Here is a 19535-nt window from a genome sequence, read left to right on the forward strand (position 1 = left end):
CAGAACAATCAGATTTTTTACCCCTAAGTTCTTGTTATTTAAAGCAAAAAAGACAGTATAAGAATTTCAAAATGACAAAATTTACCACAGCCAAAAAACTCAAATCCTGTTTAATATTAAATATATCAGTGTAATTATCAATAAAGTATATGGACCACGTCAGTTAAGCCACAATAACAAAAGTACATTCCAGATTAAAAAGGGACAGGTTTAATCTTCCAGCTCAATACGAAGATATGGACCTTAATCAATAATCTGTTTTCTGTTTGCCACAGCTAGCCTGTGAAAAATCTCCCAAAATCATCTAAGATTTCATCATTTAAATATGATGTAAAACAAATTTAAGATGCCAATATTTTGTTGACGACAATGCGTTACAAATTCAATAATGACAAACACTTTATTTTTAGCATCCCATCCTCAAATCAAATAAGCAACAAGAGATTGCCAAGCAATATGGTCCCCTACTAGTGAAACTCCACCATTTTCAGAAATATTTTTTATATTATTTGTTGCCATAGCAACCACAATTCTTGATGTAGGAACAAAATAAAATGAGGTGCATAATCTCCATATTGCCATCTGTCCATGTTTGAAGTTTCATGAAAAAATATGAAGAACTTTTAAAGTTATCGCAGGATCCAGAAAAGTGTGACGGACAGACTGACTGACTGACTGACTGACTGACTGACTGACTGACTGACTGACTGACTGACTGACTGACTGACTGACTGACTGACTGACTGACTGACTGACTGACTGACTGACTGACTGACTGACTTACGCACAGAGCGCAAACCATAAGTCCCCTCTGGATTCACCGGTAGGGGACAACAACTTCCTCAGTTATTGCATTTTAAATTAAAATATACATGTACAAGACAAATAGGTATACACAAGTATTGATTAATTAACTTTATAAAACCTCCACTTGCTTTTATTATAAATAAATTTATTACATCAGATTTGCCAAAAATGATATTTGAGTGAACCAGCAGAAATTATTTGTTTATACAATATGCAAAATATATTTCTTGTTATAAACAAATTATTGTAATTGTAAATAAATACATAACTAAAAAATAAATAAATAAATAAAAAAATAAATAATACTCACTAAATGCTTTTAATACTGAAAAAATCCAACATGTACACCATTCCACACAACTTAAGCAAAAGCTTAAACAAAAAATGCCTTTTAAAGCTGCCAGTCCACAAAGTGAATTTTTCTTTTTTACTTGACTTCCAAAAACTGATGTCTGTCCACTGACAGACGAGCACTAAATGATCATGATGACAAGAGGCTTGCAGTGACAGTGTCTGCAGCGAGCGTGTGTACGAACTGTCAAACCAGCAGTGCCCCCAAGGGGCGGGTTGTGTAATGATCGAACATTAGTACACTAATGATAAAGGTGATTTTTATGTCATCAGTACAGGTACAGCAACATTAATCACTAAAACAAAACAATTGCCACTACCTGTCTCGAAGTTAGCCATGGCAAAATCTCCGGAAATCACTATTGTACATGACAGCTGACTAAGTGACTAACCTCAACCAGGAAAACTCAGCAAATTGAAGATTTTTTTACTGTGTAATCACTGAATGTCATTAAAATAATTAAAACATAAATCCTGTGAACAGTCATTAATATTCAAGAGGTTGAAATTGATTTACGCATTGCATTTGACTGACAGTGTTGCAGTGCAAAATTAACATGATGTTGTTTTAAAATGAATACAACTTTCAGTATCACAAGGGCATCATCAATAACTCTTTACAACATACTTCTTAACAAACAAAAATACTTTTGTGGCAAGTAAAGCAGACATGAAGAAATAAAGTAATTAAAAAAAAACATAAATAAACATAAAACAATTAATAGGCAATAAAGATTTTACTTTCGTGTATCTACTAAGCTTAGTTTTATAACTCAAGAAATTATGTGAATGTACAAATAAAACTGAAATCTTAATAATAAACAATTAATTTTTAATTAAGCAATAATTCTACTTATAATACATATTTTATGTTATGTTCATTGAATATAATTATTCTTATTCTATGGATTTCATCATTGTTATGAGTTAAATGCTTATTATAAAATGGAAGCTAGCATTTTAACAAACTCGTTTTCTATTGCAACATTTATATTTATACATATATATGTTCAACAAAGAATGACTTTAATTACAATGCAGTACTTTTAAAGGTTTAAAGCTTATATTGTTTACAAAACTTAATTTTGTTACAATATTCCCCCATAAAATAACACTGAATTATTGTAAAATATATGAGCTGTGCTCTGTGAAAGGGGGTTTAATGCATGTGCATAAAGTGTCCTCCCAGTTCAGCCAGTGCAGTCTGCACAGGCTGATCAGGTACGACACTTTCCGCTTTTTATGGTATTTTTCATTAACAGAAAGTCTCTTCTCAGCAAAAAACCAGTTTAGACGGAAAGGGTCGTCCCTGATTAGCCTGTGCAGACTGCACAGGCTAATCTGGGACGATACTTTACACACATGCATTAAACACCATTTTCACAGAGCATGGCTCATATTTAAATCTTTGCATAACCACAACAGCACAGTTATACACTGTTGATAAAATAAATGAATACACATATTTTAAACTACACAGGTTGAATTAAGAAAATGAATGCACTCTAAATTGAACTATGGATCACTGTTTATAATATTTGTAAATTGATTTACAATACCACGTTAACAAAAAATTTAGATGTTTAATGCAAAAAACAACAAAAAACATGTACACATACATTTTTAAATATTACATTTAGGAGTGCATTCCAATTTCTACTGCAATAACTACAACACAAGAGCACCGCCTTGCGGGTGCAGACCGCTCATCTATTTTCTTTTAAAGGTGAAGGGACTCTCATTTTCAATCACAAAGGAGGGAGGGGTGGAGTGAAGAGCGGTGCATTGTGTGGGGGTGTGGACATTTATTACATTTTCTTCCAAAAATGCAAAAAAAATGCAAAAAAAAATCGGGGGGGGGGGGGGGGGGGGGGATTCTTGGGTGCGATGGTTGGACGGTATTTCAAACATAAAATAATAAAAATAAATATTTGTGTTTTTTAACCGTTTCATAAAAAAAAATGGGGGGGGGTGAGGTGGGGGGGTATAGTGTGAGGGTGTGGTGGTAATTTGTGAGATGATCTTAAAAAAAAAAAAAAAAAAAAAAAAAAAGGGGGGGGGGATCGGGTGGGGGGAGGGGGGGTGGGGGGGGGATTCTTGGGTGCGATGGTTGGACGGTATTTCAACATAAATAATAAAAATAAATATTTGTGTTTTTAACCGTTTCATAAAAAAAAATGGGGGGGGGGTGAGGTGGGGGGGGGGGATATAGTGTGAGGGTGTGGTGGTAATTTGTGAGATGATCTTAAAAAAAATATTTAAAAAAAAATAAAATAGGGGGGGGGGATTCGGGTGGGGGGAGGGGGGGTGGGGGGGGGGATTCTTGGGTGCGATGGTTGGACGGTATTTTAAACATAAAATAATCAAAATAAATAGTTTTGTTTTTTAACCGTTTAAAAAAAAAAATTGGGGAGGGGGTGGGGTGGGGGGGGGGGGGGGGGGGTATAGTGTGAGGGTGTGGTGGTCATTTGTGAGATGATCTTAAAAAAAAAAAAAAAAAAAAAAAAATAGGGGGGGGGGGTTGGGGGGGGGGGGGCACGGGCGATGGTTTGGGTGGAGTCTATTGTGGTATGTCAGGTAAGAGTAGTTTTGTCAAAGTATCAATCAAATCTAATCATTAATAAAGAAGTTATGGCAATTTTAGAGAAATTTAATAATTTGACCTTGAGAGTCAAGGTCATTCAAAGGTCAAGGTAAAATTCAACTTGCCAGGTACAGTAACCTCATGATAGCATGAAAGTATTTGAAGTTTGAAAGCAATAGCCTTGATACTTAAGAAGTAAAGTGGATCGAAACACAAAATTTAACCATATATTCAAAGTTACTAAGTCAAAAAAGGGCCATAATTCCGTAAAAATGACATCCAGAGTTATGCAACTTGTCCTTTTACTGTACCCTTATGATAGTTTGCGAGTGTTCCAAGTATGATAGCAATATCTATGATACTTTAGGGGTAAAGTGGACCAAAACACAAAACTTAACCAAACTTTCAATTTTCTAAGTATAAAGGGCCCATAATTCCGTCCAAATGCCAGTCAGAGTTACATAACTTTGCCTGCACAGTCCCCTTATGGTAGTTAGTAAGTGTTGCAAGTATGAAAGCAATAGCTTTGATACTTAAGGAATAAAATGGACCTTAACACAAAACTTAACCAAAATTTTCAATTTTCTAAGTATAAAAAGGGCACATAATTCTGTCAAAATGCACGCCAGAGTTATCTAACTTTGCGTGCCCAGTCCCCTCATGATAGTTAGTAAGTGTACCAAGTTTGAATGCAATAGCATTGATACTTTCTGAAAAAAGTGGACCTAAACGCAAAACTTAACCAAAATTTTCAATTTTCTAAGTATAAAAAGGGCACATAATTCAGTCAAAATGCACGCCAGAGTTATCTAACTTTGCCTGCCCAGTCCCCTCATGATAGTAAGTAAGTGTACCAAGTTTGAATGCAATAGCATTGATACTTTCTGAGAAAAGTGGACCTAAACGCAAAACTGAACCGGACGCCGACCCCGACGCAGACGCCGACGCCAAGGTGATGACAATAGCTCATAATTTTTTTTCAAAAAATAGATGAGCTAAAAAATCACTAAAACGGGCTGACACACCTCATATGTAATATATTAATCATTGATATCATCAAATAGCTTAATAACATTTGCATAAATTTGTAAGGAAACAATTCCAAAGGTGTTGGCCCAAAAGACAGATAACTATGCAGTGGACAAGACTGAAACCAACTTAGCACACAGACAGCATCAGTTACTGGAAATCTCAGCATCAGTTACTAGAAATCTCAGCATCAGTTACTAGAAATCTCAGCATCAGCATCAGTTACTAGAAATCTCAGCATCAGTTACTAGAAATCTCAGCATCAGTTTCTAGAAATCTCAGCATCAGTTACTAGAAATCTCAGCATCAGTTTCTAGAAATCTCAGCATCAGTTTCTAGAAATCTCAGCATCAGTTTCTAGAAATCTCAGCATCAGTTACTAGAAATCTCAGCATCAGTTACTAGAAATCTCAGCATCAGTTACTAGAAATCTCAGCATCAGTTTCTAGAAATCTCAGCATCAGTTACTAGAAATCTCAGCATCAGTTACTAGAAATCTCAGCATCAGCATCAGTTACTAGAAATCTCAGCATCAGTTACTAGAAATCTCAGCATCAGTTTCTAGAAATCTCAGCATCAGTTACTAGAAATCTCAGCATCAGTTACTAGAAATCTAAGACAATTTCATTCATTGTTTAATTACATAAAATTATTAGTGCAACAACCCATTTCAATGAAACAAGTTACATAGCTGAAAAAATGCATTACCAACCATCACCAACTGTTTGCTGCTAAAGGAGAAATAAGAATTAGTGTTAAAAGTTAAGGTTAAAGGTCATGGTTTAAAGGGCAATACCACGCTTCAAAATAACCAAGGGAATAGAGGTCCAAGGGTATAGATGGGAAGCATGCAGAATAGCAGTTAGTTGTTATATTGTATTAAATATTTATTCCCATGCTTAGCTAAAAATAAAACTTAATGCTTTTCTTCATTAGTTCCATCACAATGAAAATAAGCTGCAATTGTTATCATGTGGTAAAAATAATGTGTGTGCATAAGTAGTTTAAGTAGAACTTACGACAAAATTAACTCCAGCGCAGGTAAAATAAAAATGGTTTGCAATACATTTAGCATATCTACAGTTGCCTATAGAAATAAGGAATGCCCATCAAGAGTTTTAGAACATGCATGCAAAGTGCCATGACTCACTGGGAAATATTTCTTGGATATATGTCAGGAGTACATAACAAATATTGACATCGCTTCTGATACCTTATGTCTTATTAGTTCACTAAGTAACTCTTCAAGATCATCATAATCTGAATCATAATCCAGATTTTCGTCATTTTCATCGGCATCGTCCTCAACAGTCTGAAAATGCAACACAGCATTAAACCTAGCACTGCTAAAATATGATAAACTGGACTACTCAATATCTGGTTTGTAGTGGACGCTAGACCATAGTCCCAGTAAAACTTTGCATGTTTTTTTTTAAATTAAAAAAAATTCCTTTCTAAGCGCAGGCCAATTTTTTTTTCTAAACTATGAAAAACATCTTATTTTAGGTTTAAGTCAATTTTTAATGGAAATAACAGAGAGTATGAAATGTTAGTCTCCCTTTACATTCTATGTTGAATAAAACAGAAAAATAAAAAGGAAAGCTCTATCAGAGAGATGAAAGCATCAGGAGTTGCTATGGTATTATTAGAAGTGTATGATGTAGATGTCATTTGGGGAATACCAACTCTGTCATGGGCAACTAAGGGAGGCTATCCTTGCTAGTACAAGTCTTCAGTTCAGAACAATCTAACATAGAGATTTATCACAACTCCTTGGTTTGAAGTTGTTTCTTTTGTCAAATGCTTTTCTGATATATTGGAAACATATTAATTCATAAAATTTCACTTCAAACTTAAAATTTCCCAGAAAATAAAACAATGCCATGTTTTATCATGGAGCCAGATGCTCAATCTTACGACAGTTACGTAGCAAGGATCAGCCAGTCAGATGTCTTATATTAAAACACACAGCCCTGATTAGTTAATTTGAAAGGAAATAGGTGACCGACAGATTAGAAAAAACACACGTGTCAATAATAAAGAACATATTTTACAGAAAAGCTTTCTAACATATTCACTCCAAGAAAAAACAACACAGGTAAAATGTTACATATTCTTCCAATCAGATTTGGTTGTTAGGCACCACATATAAGGTGTGTAAAGAGTGTCAAAATCACTTTCAAATATTCAGGAAGTTAGGTGTTAATCGTTCAGAACACAAGACAGAAAATTTGTCAGTTTTATATCGTCTGGAATATTTTCCAAGCTAATAAATAAAGTCTGAAAGGCTAAATTCTAGCAAACCAGTCATGATGTTCAAGAAGATTAGCAAAGATATGTGGTATAACAAAATAATTCAAAAGTGAATTTGTGTCAAAAAAAGATTTTCCAATTCAAACCAAAGTGTCTATCATGTCTTTTGAAGACCACTCAAAACCAAAAAAACTCTGTGAATTTGAATGCCACACCTTATAATAAATGTCTACATTACCCGTGTTACCTTCGCCCCACGCCGTGCCAAGTTCAAAGATGGCGTTGTACTGCTGGATCGAGACGACTCGTCTGCATTCCCGCCGTTGTTTGGCGTGGAGGCAGGAGAAGGATGCTCACTCATCTCACTTGCAAGCGAGAACGCGGATTTTGATGGAGATGGTGGAACAGAATAACATACATTTGGAATGCTCTTGTTACCATCGGAGGTCCATGTTGGTAAACCCGAAATCGAGGTCTGGATGTTGGCCAATGAGACGTAAGGCATCAAATGCGGTGGTTGCGCCAGGATTTGAGGTTTTAGAGGTTCGGGGCGTTGAATATGTGAGTTTGTGGAGAAATCGCTGTGGATTTTGAGATTTCTTGGTGACTGGGCCCGACCATGGACTGGTTCTAGTTGTGTGTCCACTGCTTCAGTATCCATCACCAAGGGAGCAAACTCTCCGAACTCTTCATCCTGAAATAGGAACAAGTACAAATATAAATATCAACTACTTTTAGTGTTACCAGCTGCCAAATTAGTTAATGGCTTCTTAAATCTCTCATTTGCTACTAACTTCTCAAATAAGTTACTAAAATTTATGTAAATTATTTTTTAAATAAAGCAGATTTTCACACTTTCTGAGCTTACATTCAAACTATAAGCATTTTGGCTACTTATTTAGATATTTTAGCACAATTTCAGTTTACATAATAATTTGACTGTTACCATGTTATGCACGACTAAAATACATCTTGTTTAAAAACAAACAACAACACTGCCAAACCAAACATTATTTATGTACAGATTTTTTTTTCATTAGACTTTCCCATAAGATGTTTTTCCTACTCCTTCTAGAACTTTGATTAAAAAATGTATCCATAATAAAATCATCTGTTTCAGAGTAACAACTGTAAAAGTTTTCTTATTTAAGCATTTTTAAACAATATCCTAGCATTAAAGTAACACTAAATTATTCATTCATTTCATTAGAATGAGTTGTGACAGTACTGTTGGATGTTACTTTATGATATGTCCAGCATATAAAACAAATAAATAATTTATATGAAATTAAGCCTCACTTCATTTCAATTATTGAAACAAAAAAAAATGAAAATGGATACAAATAGTGTGTGTTTTTTTTTAAACTCTGTTCTATTACAGAAATTTTCACTATATCAAGTTATCAAGCAGAATGAAATGAATACGTCTGAACAATTTTGAACATCGGCATTTGAAATGACAAATCGAGAAACATACAAATTGTCAACAATTGATAATTTTAATTACAAAGATAAATTGCAACTTGATACACTGGCCCACCATCAAAAATATAATTTAAACATATTGCCATAAAAGGATCACATTCAACTGGCGATTACCTTGTACAAAATTCCCATAATTTCATCCAGCAATTTTGAACTGCCAACTTCAACTTAAATCCTTTTTATTGAAACTTGATAAAATCTTATGAGACTGACAATTAGCAATAACAAATAGGCATCATTCGTACGAGTTGAAGTTATAGAAAAACTCCTTATTTTGAACTTTTAGAATGGCTTTTTATACTTCTTAAGCATAAAGCATCTTTTGACATCATAATCGTCTTAATCATCACCAAGGGACAAAATGTATAGCATTGGTTACCGTTTAACAGAAACACAGCCATCGTGGAGTCGAGAAAAGTGACTCATCAGAGACTTATGTCCAGAGTCGGTACACAGACATCGGGGAATAAATACTAATTTAACCAATTAAACCTTATTATGTGAAACCTATACCCTAAGATGGACCTATTTTGAGATTATGATTTTATTGTGGTTATTTGGCCGTCTGTGGCATGATGTGAGTGCAGCTATTGACAATCATCATAATAAACTTTTGTTGCGTTTATCACAATACACAAACATCAAGAAGAGTTTTAAAGTTTACATTTAAAAAACTCAATAATTTAGCTTGCACTTAATACTCAGATAGGTTTAACTAATGATCATATCATTTGAATGCTTATGCTATTATCAAAGAAATGAACAACAGCTCACTAGTCATTAGTAAATGACAATTTATCATAATTTATACATGCCACTTGTTCTTTTGTTTTAACTGATTTGCTTTTTTGGCAAACATTATCGTTTTCACAGTTCAAGTGCGACTTCAGAGTTTATCATATTATCTTACATTCGCTAGACGTAACACACAAAAGTCATAGTAAGATGATGCGACTGGTACTTAACAGATTTCTTTCAAAAGATTCAACAGTCAATAGATATTTGCTTGGCAACTGAGGTTCAAACAATTGAGTTGCAAGGTTCAGATTTTGCTAAATTGGGCGAAGACACGTTATGCATGTAACCCGCAGTCAAACATGTCACTGGTTAAAAGACAACAAACACATTAAAGATATGAATGACTTGGCAAACATAGCATCTTTCTGCACTTGAAAACATTTTATATTCACAGCTCTCTTCAAGAAAATAAATTACTGAACAAATAAAGATTACTGTCAACAGAAGAAGTGTTCACAGTTGTTGTAATAATGCTAACATTTACTAAAATATAAGGTATATTTGGTAAAAGGTATAATAAGATGTTAAAATTAAAGGGATCTTTTCACGCTTTGGTAAATTGACAAAATTGAAAAAAGTTGTTTCAGATGCGCAAATTTTCGTTTTAGTTATGATATTTGTGAGGAAACAGTAATACTGAACATTTACCATGGTCTAATATAGCCATTATATGCATCTTTTGACGATTTTAAAACCTAAAAATTATAAAGCGTTGCAACGTGAAACGATTGAATAATTTGGAGAGTTCTGTTTTTGTCGTTAAATTTTGTAAAACTACGAAGATTGCTTATATAAGGTATAAAATACTTCAAGCATATGTACTCTGCGGAATAGCTCAGTAGGCTAAAGCGTTTTTACTTCAGGACTCTGGCAGGACTCCAGGGGTCACTGGTTCGAAACCTAGTCCGGGCAATGTTCTTTTCCTTTTTTTAATTTTATTCTTGATTTTTTACTGGAGCTTTTACGATCCAATGTTTACATTTATCGATATAAAGCATTTAATGAATAAGTTAAAAAATGCCAAAATCTGTGAAAAGGCCCCTTTAATGTTTTCTAGTTAATGTTCTTAAAGTATATGATATTAAAATTAAGTATCACTGTCATTTACAAACTATGAAAACAAAAGAATTTTAAACAAAAGTAAGGACTTTGTTGAAGAACATCATTATCTGTTTCAGTTTCTAAACAGTTCCTGTACCATGTTTACTTAATTAGAAAGCAAAATCCGCAGCCATAAAACAATTCTTTACAATTTTGTTTATTCAAAGCCGGCTAAGCCGGGCTAAGGTTTAGTTTCTATTGACACAAGTACCCACACTAAAATTGCAGCCACCTCTTTCATTTCTTCAGTTAAAATCTTTAACAAAAATAATGTTCTAATGGATGCAATTTTGGAGTGCAATTATTATTGGGAAATTTCGATGAAAGGCCACAATTGTGTTTGGCAATATGTTTGTTTCCAACCTGGCAAAACTATCCCAACCTCTTTCGAAATTGCATAATGGTATTTATTAGTATTCAATAGGCACATTTTGTATCTGCTATTCAACCAAAGTAATTACCCAAGAATGGCCTCAATGATTTGAAGCAGAGGTCATTGCATGTTTCCAATTTTCGATGAATTTACACTTGAATAGATTCATCTGCGAGGGATATTTTCCATGATCCAATGCAAATTACCTATGAAAAGAAGTCTGCCATATATGTGCAGTAATTTGAAGCAATTCAAATTTGATCACCTTTATAAACGTTTTTTCACGAAATTCAAAATCTGATGATCCTTGAAAATGATATTTTTCTTTTCCATTACAAGTTGTTTTTAGCTATTTTGAACATAAATATAATGTATTTTTATGAAATAACTAAAAGCAAATTCGTTCTTAATATTGGGCTTACAAAAATAAACAGAACAACTATGTATAGCTTATATAGAGTGCTGAAGTATGTTTTTTTCTTCAAGTCATTAGGGTCTTTTGATTTGATCAAAAACCAACCAAAAATTCAATTAATTAAACAAATCTTTTTTTTTGTCTAAATAAAAAAAATGCAACAAGAAGGGGATGACTGTTTACCCTCTCCTCATGGTCAGCAGACACATTCTGGTATCCATTGGAGGTAGCCATGGAGACCACCATCTCATCCATCCCACCACAGATGGCTCCATCATCTTCATATGCTGAAAGAAACAAGAGAGTTAACGTTATTTACTTGGGTAACTTGGATAACTAGTAGTTACGTATTATATTTTCTTTAATTAAATCCTAAAATATGTTCAGGTCATCCAGTCATATTGTGTTGATTGCTGTGAAGCATACAAGTGAAGCACTTTTGCGTGATTTTTTTTTCACTTCTTTAACCACAAAGCATGCAATGTAATGATGATGTTCCAAATTAAATTAATTTCAGCATATGAATATTCATGCAGCAAGTCTGTACTGAGTCCACCCTTCATAAGGCATCTTTTGTGACAGCGCCCTTCTTTTTCGTAGGAACAAACCCAACTATTGAGCCTCTTAACATGCAAGCCCATTCATCGATAATTATGTTTAATTATCTCCATAACCTAGACCAGCGTCTTAACATCTTAATGGTATCAGATTTGGCAAAACACGAAAAACCTCAACTGTAAGGTCAGACCTGTAATTGCCCATCAAATTATAACGATTTAATACAAATCAAATTTCCAAAAGATGAAAGAAGTTCATAAACGGTAGGGAATGACATGCAATATGTGCAATGTGCGCGAGGCAAAACATTAATGCCCACAAATTCTGCAGGCAATTATATTTGAAATAGAAATAGAGGCATCTTTTCAATAGCACCTGTTCATACTTTGAAATTCAGTTGTTGGATGGATGATGTATGAATTATTTTTTTTTAAATAATGACTTTAGTGTCAAGGTAAACAAAGGAAAAACAGTTAGAGCTTATGGCACTTACTGTAAACAATGGCATCACAAACATGTTGAAAGAAACAGTATAGGCCATGTGGTTGGGTGGGGGAGGGGGGCACATTCATATTTCTGTCACAAACAACAAAACAATATCTAAAGCAATGGGCTTTTTTATCTATAAGAAAAACAATGACAGACTCAATGACATTGTGAACTCCTCAATTCATCAGCTGTTGTAAGATCACATAAGCTTGAGAGTCAACACCAGAAAAGCAAACAAGATGGCATATTTTGTTGTTATGCTTGTATCTGGAGCCGCAGATGGTCCCAAACATGGTTTGTATTTCATATCAAAGGATTTAAAGGCCTCTGGATGTCAAAAATGGCCACATTTTCAAAGTCATCCCTAGAATTTTCAGATAAGACAGCACCTATTGCTTCATCACCTGTAGAGGATAGTTGGACATTGTAGGCTAAAGAAAAGTAAACAAGAAAGATATATAGGGGACAATAGGCAACTGCCAGGCTTTTGTCCACAACAAAGGTGTGAAATGAAGATAAACTCACCAGATGATAACACCACAAGTTACCAGTACCAAATAAATTATTCAAGCCACTCGATGGGAAAACCGGGCTTAATTGATATGCACAATGTGCCATACCATGTAAACCTGTGCAGTCCAAATATATAAATATATATATATATATCAGGGATCATATTTTTTTCGGTTTTGTCGGTCCTAGACCGATCAGGGTCATGAAAGACCGATTGAAAATCCCAAACAGTCGGTCCTATTCTGTTTGCTAAAATTCGCATGTCATGAAATCGATTACACAGTGAACATGCTAACATCCCCTATTTAAATTCTTATCTTGATTAGGTGTGATATACCATTCGCTGCAGTCTCTAAGCCGGTCAGGACCAGTTTATTGCATGTCAGCCGACTAGTATGACCCCAAGCAGCGAAGATTCGCGCGGTTGTGTATAAGTCATGCGTGAATAACCCGTGTCAATATCAATCGATAATTTCAATGGCTTATACCTAGCACACTAATTAATCAGTCCGTAATGTGTACTCGTCCACGATAAATCGTTGACAGTTACTTCGGAGATGGAAATCTTGATTTTATCCTCGTGGAAATTGTGCATTTCATGCATGAAACAGTAAACTTTCATATAAACAAAGAAGAAAATCTGATATTCTGCAATAATTGTGGGCGGACCTTATACACTGAAAGCACGCGCTGTAACTAAACAAAACATGACGATACATTTTCCACCAGCGTAATAATCCGGCAATAAATGAATGAAAGTCGCGGATCTGATCGACCGAACAGCCGAAAGTTATTTTATGGGCGGAACTTCACACAAGTACACAAGAAAAATAATTTTGTATAAAGCTTTAGTAAAAATCGTGTTTGAATCGAAATAATTCGTGTACTTTATTGTTTGTTGTTGAATAACCACGACCGGAAGTTTAGATGCGTGGTATCAAATCACACAGATTAATAATATTGACAACGATGAAAAAAAGTCAGATAAAACAGCACACGAAACACGGAGCGTATATTGACTCATCTAGATTCCGTGCACAAAACAACAATGAAATAGCAAATGATAAAACCAATTGAGAAAACTCGTATTTACGGTTTAAAAAAATGCCTAAGGGAATTTAACTTGTGCTTTTCTTATACAACCTTCATGAATGGCAAAATCAATTGTATATATTTTAACGTAATTTGTCATGATTTCGGATATAAATTTTCGGACACATTTTCCCCAGTTAAATCCAGACCAATTGATGTTGCCGGAAAAAATAATCCTTGATATATATTATATATATATATATATATATATATATATATATATATATATATATATATATATATATAGGGAGAAAGGTGTGTGAACAACCAGATACACAGACATACAAACAGACATACATATTCCCATTTGAGACTTCGGCGTGTGCGCCTAGCTACAGTGCAGAACGAGGCATACATACTATGAAATCCCCATCCCCCAAAAAAGGATGGTTCATTCACAGTTATATATCTCGCCCCTAAACGGCAACACATCTCGACGTTGGAACAATTTTTACATACACAGAATGGACAATGTTACATACATAGACACTTATTTACAACATGTATTGTATATATATATATATATATATATATATATACGCCTTTCATATTGCAATATGTTAATAATAGTGTTATTAGTTCCATTAGCTGAAGTTTATTACATTAAAGTCTGACATCATGCGTTCACTGTTACAACAAATCCTGTAGAATTCTATAAGAGCTGAAATAATTGTGTGTTTTTTGTTATAAAGCAATTACATAAATGCATGATGCCATAATTGTTCTTGCTGCACAATTTCAAAGTGGCCATAAGTTTGAGTGACTTTAAGTGTATTGTGCTTTTTACCAGGGACAAATTGATAATTCAGTTTCAAACGGCACACTATTGAAGTAGTTATGATAGTAAAAATATCCTTGTATGCGTCTGCTTGATCACACTTGTTGCAGAATATCAAGGAAGTAGTTCTGTTTTCACAATCTACTTGAAAAGGCAAATTATTCTGCTGATACTGTTGCAAGTATACAAAGAAAGTAGTTCTGTCTGCAAGATATGTTTTGCACAGCTGTAGCCAAGTAGGCTGATATGGTGCAGTCGTATCTGAAGCACCATGGATACAAGCACCTGTTGCAGCTCCCACACCATGAATGGAAACTGTTCGGACCATGTTGGTAGCTCAGCGCCCCCATAGATATCTAGGGTTCAGTGTAAAACTGTTCTATCTGATACAGAAATATTAAGAGTATACAGCAGTTTCCCGCTCATCCATGTGTAATGTATTATGGAGCTGATAGATCGTGATAAAGGCCCTCCCCACTATCAGCCACCACAGCACAGATCATGCACCAAGTACGGTCTGTGCTAGCATCTGATGACCGCAGGATGAATTTATATGGGGCCATATCTAGTTTGACAGATGTTGAATGTCCCCATCCATTTTTATAGAACACAAATAACCAGTAGCAACAAAATGAGCAAAGACAGCCATTATAAATTATGGTACATTAACTATATGTAATCATTTCACGATTATATGTCCATATATAATAATTAAAGTGTTCTTGCTTAATTTCTAGATGTAATATCATTAACATGTCAATTAATTGTTGAGTGTTTGAGAATCAATAGCTTTCTTCATAATGGGGCACAAATGGACATATTCGTGCAGTCAAAAAAGTCGAGTAGTGTCTTGATCCCGTATAATTCAACAAGAAGATCTTTATGGAAGCAAATGTACAATGTAGTGAATCCTAATCTCCTTAAAAATAAACATTTTCTCAAACATCAATATTGGGGCATCAAACAAAATATCAATCTGGTATGGCCCCAACTTATCTATGCAACAAGGAAGTTCACAAAAGTGCTCTGGTTATTCTGAAAATGGACATCAAGGACGCATGCTCTTGCCCTGATCAGTTTCACAACTCTTAAAGGAAAACAAAACTGGGTGTTTATAAAAACAATAATGATGTTTTTCTTATTAAATGATGCATTTTTTATTTCAGTTTGTTTGAATGTAGTTTTAAGTTCGAAATTTCCATCAAATTGACATACACTTCTCCCAATGAAGAAATAAAATTCATAAAAAAAGGCGCTATAGATTGTAGATAGTGTGTTTTTTTATCTCACTAAAATAAAACATTTCAAATTTCAATAGGCCTGTGATGCAGGTATTAATTTTCAAGTCCAAAATCAATAGATCGTAAAACTGCCAATATTATCCACATCATCCTGATAAGTGATGAGGACAAAAATCTGGGCCGTGGTTTTGTGTCGTGTCAGAGCACATGTTCAAATAACGGCCTGACGTCTCCCGACATCTGGCTTGTTTCTAAGGAATCGTGGCATCTCAAGATCGTTGCTCGTTCATCTACATCAATAAATTTCGGATACAAGACCCTTGTTCATAGTCTCCCAAGTGCTGAAATTGATTTTATAAGTACACCTTATGATAAATTATATCAGCCGCACAACAAAATATTGAATTTGAATATCAACAAATTACTTTGCGTCCTTGATGGAGTTTGCGTGAGCCGTACTTGAAACAGATGCGGATGTGCCAGTATGCGAGGACATCATCCAATACCCTTGTGGTGTAAACAGAAAGATCTATAGATTAAGACATCTATCAGTTTGATGTGATTTAAGGTCAGCCAAGGAGCACTTCTGTCACAGAGAAATGAAATAATGACCTCTTCACGAAACTGAACATTTTCAAACTTTGGTGCAATTTAATTTACCTCTATTGAAAAATTTGAAGGAAATATCGCAATTGCTTTCTCATCATGTTTTCTCAATGTTGCAATCAAACTTTTATCACTCAGCACAAAACGCTTAAGACCCATGATAATGCATTTTACATGAAATTGGTATGATAATCTAGAGCTATCCATTATAAATTATGAAAAACTATTTCAACTAACATTAAGATGATCCGATGCCAATATCTATCTCACAATAGCCCCCATCAATTATCCATCACATTTGTTTGTATATTGATTATTCTGCATCGGTTAGCCAATACATTAAACAACCATCTTCAATGCTTTTAATGTTTCTCCCTCAATCATCTCTTATACAGCCTGTGAAAAGGCACATCCTCCGATCTCGGATGTCGCAATCAAGATGGAACTTGCCAAAAAAAAAACTGACATCTTAAGAAACCTGCATAAAAAAGTTGAAAATTGTGTGTATCCTCCCTGTTCAAATTACCAATAAATTAAGTTCTTCAAAATCAAAATTGGAAAGCCAAAGTTTACAGAACACTTATAGCTGATTCAAGAATCAAAATATTGGTGGCTCAGGTTGAAAACTATGCTATTGAGGCCTTTACCACTTAGATACGTATTTTGACGCATTTGTAGTCCCTTACAAATTTAAAGATAACGAAAGACCTTTGTTACTAGATTCAAGTATTAAAAGCTTCATTTCCAACCCCTAGATACTGATGAGCAGCAAACAGCATAAAACCTGAACAGACTGAGAGTGACTCGCAGGCTGTTCTGGTTTTACGCTGTTTGCACTTAACCATTTTCTCTTTGCTTTTAAGTGGGAAATGGTTAATTAGTATACAGCATGATCTTTTTCTTTCACACAACACAATGCAAGACATGAACAAGAGGGCAATGATGGCACCTAAGTGCTCGCCTGAGTTCACAGACAATTTCTGAAGATTTGAACAGTTAATCTAGTCTTTTGACCACACTTAAACTATATTCAACTTTGGCCTTACCATTGTCAAGATAAACATACTGACCAAGCTTGCACTTTGTGCTCCGGTGAGCTTTAAATGTAATCATTATTCAATAATGCTCGATATAGCACTATCATACCATAAAAAAACAGTTTTGGGGTTTACACTGACAATAATGACCAAGCTAGATTATGATACTACTTTTTAAAATTCTTCTAAGCCGCTGTTAACTCTTTCAGTGCTAATACCGAATTTTGAAGGCCTTTGCAAACAGTTTGGATCCAGATGAGACGCCACAGAACGTGGCATCTCATCAGGATCCAAACTGTTTGCTATTCTTATAGTATTCTTTGAAAAAAATCGAAGAAAATGCTAATTTTAAAATTCAGCGGACAACATTTTAGCAGACGACAAATTTCCCAGCATGCAAAGGGTTAACATGTCTCATCATCTCGTTTCATACACTAGGATCCAGTTCATACTCCTCAATTTAAGAACCGAGTCTAAGGTTACACTTTTTTATGAAAATGTTCATACATTTGTTACCAGAAGAAGCTTTGGGTTATGTTATGTTAAACCCTTTCCCACTCAAAGGAAAAGTGAAAATGGATGTGTGCAAACAGCATAAACCAGAACAGCCTGCAATAAACTCACAGTCTGTTCAGGTTTTATGCTGTTTGCTGCTCATCAGTATTTAAGGTTTGGAAATGAAACCTTGAATCTAGTAAGAAAGGTCTTCCTTGAATCTAGTAAGAAAGGTCTTAAATGAAATTTAACTTTCTAAGGGACTACAAACACGTCAAAATATGTATCTAAGTGGTAAAGGGTTCATTGATTTTTTTCCCAGTTTTCAGTCACATCATTGCTTTCAATTATCCAACTCACATATTTACCTGGTTAGTTGGGGAAAAGGGGCCATATAGAAAGTATTTTTACACCCATCCTGACACAAGATAAGCAGCCAGGACGAGGATCAAGCCTGCATTCCCTGATCTGTAGTCCTGCCCTCGATCAACAGAGCTGGCTAGCTCGACATTGGTTTACAATGGAATACATCTTTGTTCCATCTATTATGATCTTAATCAAGTCTTTAAAAGGAGTGTGTGCTAAAATCTTCATCAAATTTTCATGTACGTGTGTGTAATATTTTATTAAACCAAATTTAAACAATTATAGATTTAAACAAGAGCTGTCACCAAAGGATGACTTATGCCCCCTATTAACGCTTGGTAGAAATTATGAGCTTTTTTCCAAACCTAAACGCAGATTTCGAAACCTAAACGCGGATCCTAAGTTTAAGGTCAAGGTCACAGGGGTCAAAATTTGTGTGCGTATGGAAAGGCCTTGTCCATATACACATGCATGCCAAATATGAAATTGCTATCTAAAGCGACAAAGAAGTTATGAGCATTTTTCGAAATCTAAGCGCAAAGTGTGACGGACAGACAGACAGACAGTCCCATCACTATAAACCCTCCTTCGGGGGCATAAAAATGTCTTAGAATATCAAAATAAATCAGAAAGCCACATAAACTAGAGAGCGGACACAGTGCTAAATCTTTCAAATGCACTTAGTGACCCCGTGACCTAGTTTTAGACCCGGCATGACCCATATTAGAACTTGACCTAGATATTGTCTTGATAAAACTTCTGACCAAGTTTGGTAAAGATCAGATGAAAACTACTTCAATTAGAGAGCGGACGCCATGCTAAATCCTTGAAATGCACTAAGTGACCCCGTGACCTAGTTTTTGACCCTGCATGACCCATATTCGAACTTGACCTAGATATTGTCTTGATACAACTTCTGACCAAGTTTGGTAAAGATCAGATGAAAACTATTTCAATTAGAGAGCGGACACCATCCTAAATCCTTGAAATGCACTAAGTGACCTAGTTTTTGACCCGGCATGACCCATATTCGAACTTGACCTAGATATTGTCTGGATACAACTTCTGACAAAGTTTGGTAAAGATCGGATGAAAACTATTTGAATTAGAGAGCGGACACGAAAAGTGTGACAGACTGACGAACGGACAGTGCGAAAACTATAT

General features: G+C 34.8%; 1 protein-coding gene across 7 annotated transcripts in view; it reads right to left on the reverse strand.

The window, feature by feature from the left end:
* The window catches only part of LOC127857702 (ras-responsive element-binding protein 1-like), a 62884-nt gene that overhangs the window by 18459 nt on the left and 24890 nt on the right, over nt 1-19535 (reverse strand). For 4 of the 7 annotated variants that reach the window (XM_052394322.1, XM_052394324.1, XM_052394323.1 and 1 more), the window contains exons 2-4: nt 11380-11483; nt 7263-7718; nt 5985-6083 (exon numbers count right to left, since the gene is read on the reverse strand). In XM_052394322.1, coding sequence (XP_052250282.1) covers nt 5985-6083; nt 7263-7718; nt 11380-11483 — 659 coding nt within the window. The remainder of the gene's footprint in view (nt 1-5984; nt 6084-7262; nt 7719-11379; nt 11484-19535) is intronic. The other 3 variants (XM_052394325.1, XM_052394328.1, XM_052394327.1) reach the window with 3 other exon arrangements.

Source organism: Dreissena polymorpha, chromosome 14 (assembly GCF_020536995.1).
Source record: "Dreissena polymorpha isolate Duluth1 chromosome 14, UMN_Dpol_1.0, whole genome shotgun sequence".
NCBI classification, from domain to species: Eukaryota; Metazoa; Mollusca; class Bivalvia; order Myida; family Dreissenidae; genus Dreissena; species Dreissena polymorpha.